At 40.6% G+C, this 7,337-nt stretch overlaps 1 protein-coding gene across 1 annotated transcript; it reads right to left on the bottom strand.

Annotated features, from left to right (window-relative positions):
- Window positions 1–1,402: 1,402 nt before the first annotated feature.
- On the bottom strand, window positions 1,403–6,027 carry UTS2 (urotensin 2). Its single transcript, XM_040262830.1, has 3 exons — window positions 5,925–6,027; window positions 4,269–4,372; window positions 1,403–1,516 (listed from the first exon to the last, which is right to left on the bottom strand). Exons 1-3 carry the CDS (start codon window positions 6,025–6,027, stop codon window positions 1,403–1,405), a joined length of 321 nt encoding a protein of 106 aa, XP_040118764.1.
- Between the last annotated feature and the right edge of the window lie 1,310 nt (window positions 6,028–7,337).

A 7,337-nucleotide genomic window follows, 5' to 3' on the forward strand; every position in this document is an offset into this window, starting at 1 on the left:
GCCAATATGTTCTTGATGCCTTAAATAAGGAAAGGGAAGATTTATCAGACCTGCATTCAAAAGAGATTCTGGATGGCTGTTGGTAAGATCAGTACTATGTGGCTATTTGGCACAGACCTGACCCTTTGTTCCTTGTGAGTTGGGAGTATGGTTGGCAGAGCATAGGAGGGGAACCCCAGTTTCCCAGGAGAAGCACTCCTCCCATGGGCATGGGCATGGGCATGCTCCTTACTCTGTACTGAGATGAGCTACGTCAGTATATTAAGAGGATATAATGTATTAAGAGGATAGGTTAGTATGTGCATACACACACATGGTTTTAAAAATTTAGCAAATCAGGCTATTTCTTCCATTCCACAATTTAAATCCCACCTCTGCTTTCTTCTCTAAGGAACAGATTATGAAGGTATTTTTCCCAGTATTGTGATCCTTGAGCTCACAGCAACTGAGATTGAACAGACTTCAGTGTTCAGAGATTAAAGTTTTCATGAGTTCAATACTCAGGCCAGCTAAGGAGAGGAGATCTGAGCATGTGGACATTTTCCATCGGAAACTAAGAATTCAGACTGTTTCCAGCCCTTGTCTTTCAGCATCCTTTACTGTAGAGCTTTTTCCAAGCTTAGAACGGATTTTTTTAAAGTGATAACTTATACTGTTATTTGTAAGGGTTGAGAGGACATCATTGCTAAGATAATGTAGTTTACATGACTTGCAGTTTTACTATTTTAAGTAAAATCTGCAGTTATGATTTTTCTTCTTAGTATTTGCTTCTGTTCACTTATTCATTTACTTTTAAACTTTTGGATAATTCTTTAAGGATAAATCGATAGAAAAAAATATAGGGGCTTCCCTGGTAGCTCAATGGTAAAGAATTCACCTGCCAATGTGGGGGACATGGGATCGATCCCTGATCCAGGAAGACCCCTCATACTGCGTAGAAGCTAAGCCTATGCGCTACAACCACTGAACCTGTGCTCTAGAGCCCGGGAGCCGCAGCTGAAGCCCGCATGCCCCCGAGTCCATGCTCTGCAACAAGAGAAGCCACCACAATGACAAGCCTGGACATCACAACTAGAGAGCAGCCCCCACTCACGCCAGCTGGAGAAAAGCCTGTGCAGCGGTGAAGACCCAGGACAGCCAGAATAAATAAGATTATTTCAAAAAAGAAAAAGTGTGATTTTCAGGGTACTTTTTGTTTGTTTGTTTGTTTTTCAGGATACGTTTTTAGGTTAAACAACCACTCATAGTATCTGCAAAACATAGAGGATTTATTTTCCAAATAATAATGAACAGGGTCTAGCTTGCCTAGTTTTTCACCTATACTGCTTTCAAATCAAGCATTTTTATTTTACATTTTCTCAGATGGTCGTCTTGGAGGTGACTAGTAGATGGTCATTTTGCTTCAGACACAGTATTTCCAGAAGCATTCAGAGGAAGGTCCACGTTTCTTAGATTGTTTCCTGATTCTGGACAAAAGGTCACTCAGGAAAAGCTTAGGATCTTGCCCGGAAAAAGCCTGAAATTAAAAAAACAGGTTATCAATTAACTGAGTGCTGCACACACACAAATGAACCTTACTCAGATATAGGACCTTTAAAAAGGTTTTTTTTGCTGTTTCATGGGATAGAATTGCAATGAACACCCAGTGTATAGACTCTGAAATGTCTCTTTGTGCCTGGCCTGTGGTCCATCCAGTCTATTTAGCCTTGTGATTGCCATGAATTTTCCTAAACCTTCATTTACCTATTTCTGTTTCATCTCTCAGTAACATGTTCTGTACATTTAATGTCTTCTGTGTAACTCAGGTCTTTTATTTGTCTTGAAATTAACTTTAATCATGGACCTTTAGTTTTCTTTTTACTCTAGGATTTTATCAGCATCTCTACTAATCACCTTTATGATTTGAGTCTTTCACCACAATCTCTACTCAGAAGAATATAAATTTCTGACTGATCACTTTTAATGTAATGGAAGCCACACCCTCCCCTTTTGTGTGGTCTACCCCACCTGGGAACCTCAGGCAGTGGATGCCATCTTCAGAATTGAGGGCTTTCAGGGTATATTTTTACAAGGAGGTTAGTGGGCACTACACCAAAAGAAGATGTTTCTGGTCAAAATATTTGGGAAATTCTTGATTAAAATTAAATATGTTTATCTCATTTCCTGGAGGCTTTATACACAAAAAATTGCCAGGATAGGAGAGGGGTTAGAATTCAGGGCAGCCCGGTAGACTGGCTCTGTGGGACTGATATTCACAGAAAATCCTTTGCTGGTTTAGTTGCTAAGTCATGTCTGACTCTTGCGACCCTATAGATTGTAGCCCGCCAGGCTCTTCTACCCATGGGATTCTCTAGGCAAGAATACTGAAGTGGGTTGCCATTTTCTTCTCCAGAGGATCTCTCTGACCCAGGAATCGAACCCAGGTCTCCTGTATTGCAGGCAGATTCTTTACCAAAAGAGCTACAGGGGAATTCAAAGGACCGTGCGGAAAATCCTTTAGGAAACACTAATTTAGCTTTAGGACTTCCCTGGTGGCTTTCCAGGGGGGGCTAGTGGTAAAAAAAATTCACTTGCCAGTCCAGGAAACCCAAGCGATGCAGCTTTGATCCTTAGGTCAGGAAGATTCCCTGGAAAAGGAAATGGTACCCCACTCCAGTATTCTTGCCTGGGAAATCCCATGGACAGACGAGCCTGGCGGGCTACAGTTCATGGTGTTCCAAAGAGTCAGACATGACTGAATGACTGAGCTCAGTTTAGTCTGAGGGGCTGATAATGATCAAAACAGATTTCTCTTTTAGCAGTTAAGATCCTCCATTAATTGTGCACCATTTCTAACCGTTTAATATTGTCATTAAAAATGTCCTACTGTAGTCAGTCTTCTGCACCCAAAATTATCTCCTTCATATTCTCCTTTCCCACATATTCCCTCTCAGTGTTTTGACCATGTCTTTCTTCCATTTAGATATTATATGACAGTGCTTTTCGAACTTTACTGTGCATACAAACCATGTGGGGGGGTCCTGTTGAGATGCGGATTTTGGTTCAGTAGGTGCTGAGGGGTGGGGTGAGTCTGCACTTCTCACAAGCTTCCAAGTGGCACCAGTACTGCTGGTCCTTGGACCCCGTGAAGATAAATCAATGACACAGCCCAAGTGGATGACAGACCTGAGGGCAAGGACTTATCTATTTTTGATTCTCTAAAACTTGTTATGATCATTTATCAGAGATGAACTAAGTAAGTTCTTGTTATATCCACATTTTACACGGATCAAAATTTGGAAAAAAAAAAATAATGCTTTGAAATAATACTGGGTGTTAAGATTTGTACTGAGAAGGCTTGACTGGTTCGTATTGAGGCTCCTCTAAAGTCAAGGCATAGAAATGTTCACCTTTTTTAACCTAACTCTCATATAGGACCTACTTACCTTTCTCATGTTTCCTCTTGGGTAAAAAATGTTGGTAATGGGATCTGGAAAACAGTATTTTGAAACCATTTATCATCAGATCTATTATTTCCATTTTATCCTTGTCTTATTTAAAACACACAAAATAGAATATTATTAAATCATGTCTAGTTCCTGGTTTTCCTTTCTTCTCACAACAGTGATATTTATTTGAAGGAGGATAGGCAAGCACTTGGCTCTTTTCTAGCCTCCAGAGTTCACAAAGGGCACTGCATCTTCCTCCGTGAGTTAGCAGTTCGGTAGTTGTCAACAATACTTTATTACAAATTAATTTCTTTCTACAAAACCAAATCTATTAAAAGACTCCAGAACGTTCTGAGCAGTTGTATCTTTTCTAGGAGGAATGTTGTCACTGAGAAAACAGTAAAAGCTGACATTTTATGGGTTATTTTGTTTGTGATGAACATTTTACTTGCATTTCCTCATCGAATCTTCTCAATAACCCCATGGGATGGGAATTTTGTTTTTTTTTTTTTAATCATTCCTGTGTACTGGTTTAAGAAACTGAGATACAGATAGATTAACTCACCTAAGTGGGAAGTAAATTGTAAATTGTACTTATTGAAAACTGGGATAATGCTCTTCTTCCCTCCCCTTGCAGCTCCCCCCAACCCCAAAAATCATACAGAGAACAAATATGCTGAGGGCCCAAGCAGAGAAGGATGCTTGCAAGGAGTTGCTGAGAAAAAGGAGACAGAAGATGGCAGAGGAAGACTGTATGCAGGAGGGGAGAGTATGATCACTCAGAGTAAATCCAGTAGCAAAGAAATCAGACAGCCTGTAAGCACGAGTCATTTTACCTGCGTTCCTAAGACCCTCTCCTGTCTCTGCGCCTGACATCTCTGGCAGCATCTGCAGAAGAGACGCTCTTTCCAGCTCATCCAGAGTTGATCTGACATCTTCGGGTGCTACACAGAGCAATGATTGATATTAGTGTCAGCTCTTGCTTCAGTTCTTTAGGGAGTAAAGAACCATTGTCTTTAGGGAGGTACCAGGGACAGGGAGGGGCTTCCCAGGTGGCTCAGTGGTTAAGAATTTGCCTATAATGCAGGAGACACAGGTTCTATCCCTGGGTCGGGAAGATCCCCTGGAGGAGGAAATGGCAACCCACTCCAGTATTGTTGCCTGAGGAATCCCATGGACAGAAGAGGCAGGTGGGCTACAGCTCACGGGGTCACAAAGAGTGGGACACAACTGAGTGACTGAGCATGAGCACGTGCCAGGAACAGGGAGCTAATACTAGACAGATTTCAAATCCTGAGTCCATGGTTTGTCATTAGCAGTGTTTTAACAGAGAAGTGGAAACGCTACAGTCCAGTTTGCGAGCCAGCAGAACAGGAAATCATGAGGTGTGGGTCTCATCCTGACTCCTCCTCCCTGCACTGCCTTGCTGGACGCGCGCCACCCTGAATAGGAAGGTAGGGCTGGGACTGCCCTGGTGGTCCAGTGGTTAAGACTTCGCACTTCCACTGCAGGGGGTGTGGGTTCAATGCCTGGTCAGGGAACTAAGATCCCACATAATCCAAAAAGTAAAGAAATTTAAAAAAATTTTTTTAAATAGAGAGGATTGGGCTGAGCCACAGGATGAGTGAAAACACATTTCCACTTACAAAGTGATTCTTCTTCGTCTCTGTTTACCTACTGCTATCATTTGCCTTTTGCTTTCAGATACAGGGGTGGCAAAATTGGAGTTAGAGGAAAAGTAAAGGAGTGGTTTTCTAAAAGACAGGCTTTTTATGTTCTTCCAACCTGGTGGTTCAGACAGTAAAGAATCTGTCTGCAATGCAGAACACAATCCCCAAACATCAACTTTTTCTTTTCTTTTTTCCCCAACCTTTTCATTTCTTAAATTAAATGAAGAGCTAAAAGCAGAATAAGTATGTCCCTGATTGATACACTTTAAAAAATTCAACTTAGAATTGAACTGAATGAAACATAAACCCAAAGGAAAAGATAAATGAACTTGGAAATCTGTGTCTACCCTAGTCCCAGCTACTTTTTTATATTTTAAAAAACATTTCTGTTTCATGTAACACATATCAGATGATTGCCTTTTAACTTAAAATAATATAAGATAAAATCAAAATACTTTAATCTATAATTGGAGCAACCAGTTCTGCATTCAACCAGTTCACTTAAAATAAAGACTAAAAGCAATGATGTTTTAAATTTAGTGCCATTTTCAAAACAGAAAAAAAAAGACTGACCAAAATAACTCAGAATTACAGAAGTGACGTTAAATAAGCAATGTTCCCCTTCTACTTTTATATTTTAGAAAGGAAAAAACTGTATCCATTCTTGACTCTGAGACATGCCTTAAGAATCCTCAGAATTCTTTTCATAGCTGGGACTATTAACAAGACTTGTTTAAGAGAGAATTTTCGTTTCATCTTTAACTTTGCATTTAAGACCTTTGAAGACTTGTTCAAGACTAACATAAGGGAAAAAAAATCATCTTACCTAAGAGCTGCAGGGACTCTTGCCTGGAGTCAAGGACAGGAAGAGACAGGAGCGGATTTAAGGATCCTATGAAAAGCAAACAGCAGGAGACCAGCTTATACATGATTGGCAGGAGATAGACGTCTTCCTTCTTAGCTTCGTTCAACTTGCTCCTTCTCAGGGGTAGAGTCCAGTGTTAGAGCAGTTGCCTGCAACTTGCTTCTTCTAATTCTGTGATCAGCGATTATATATATTATCCTATGACCTCATATCATCCCCTACAAAAAAAAAAAGAAATGAATTTATTGGCTAGGAAGGCTGAAAAGCAATCACTTTGCATTGATGTAATTTTTCAAAGTAGCAACTCATAGACAATAAATTTACTGTCTTGTTGCCTAGTGTACAAAATAGGTATTAAATAAAGAACAGTTACGTTTATAAATCTGGCAAAAAGGAGTAATTGAGAGCAATAAATCTCGAGTTAAAGAAAGGATCAGACATGAGTTGAAGTGTCCAAGACAGGGACATGGATTTATGAGTCCTACCCAGCAGAAGTATTGTGGAGCACTGCGTGAAATGTGTTGATTTTCTTTTTTAATCCTTTGTGGATGAATAGATGAACTATCATATTTTCTTTGGGGCTGCCATGCCTGAAGATTTCCTAAAGGAAATCAACCCTGAATATTCATTGGGAGGACTGATGCTGAAGCTGAAGCTCCAATACTTTGGCCACCTGATGCAAATAGCCACCTCATTGGAAAAGACCCTGATGCTGGGAAAGATTGAGGGCAAGAGGAGAAGGGGGCGACGGAGGATGAGATGGTTGGATGGCATCACTGACTCAACGGACATGAGTTTGAGCAAACTCAGGGAGATAATGAAGGACCAGGAAGCCTGGTGTACTGAAACCCACAGGGCTGCAAAGAGTCTGACACAACTTAGTGACTGAACAACAATGCCTGAAGAATGACAATGCATGAAATTAAAGTCAAAACAAGTTATTTACTTTTAAAATATGAAGATAAATTCACAGCAAAAATTCAATCTCAAGGCAATACACTTGTCCATACACTTGGCCTCATGTAAAACTACAAGCACAGGGATCTTCAGAGAAGGGAAATAACTTTCCTTAAAGTTGGGTATTATTCATTAAGGAAGATGAAGCACAAGCTTGAAAACCTCGCTTATATTCCCAGTATTTCACTGTAGCCCCACTTTCCCTGGCTGCTCTCAGCTTGAATCATCGCAGTATCCTCCTTGCTAACGTCCTCAAGGCTAAATTCACCCCACCAGTCTCATCTCAAAGCAGCTCAATGATGCTATTAACACATACATTATGTCATACCAACTCTTTGATCAAAACTCCGTACTGGGGACTTCCCTGGGGTCTAGTAGATAAGACTTGGAGCTCCCAATGCACGGGGCCCATGTCTG

Source organism: Oryx dammah, unplaced genomic scaffold (genome assembly GCF_014754425.2).
Source record: "Oryx dammah isolate SB20612 unplaced genomic scaffold, SCBI_Odam_1.1 HiC_scaffold_21, whole genome shotgun sequence".
NCBI lineage: Eukaryota > Metazoa > Chordata > Mammalia > Artiodactyla > Bovidae > Oryx > Oryx dammah.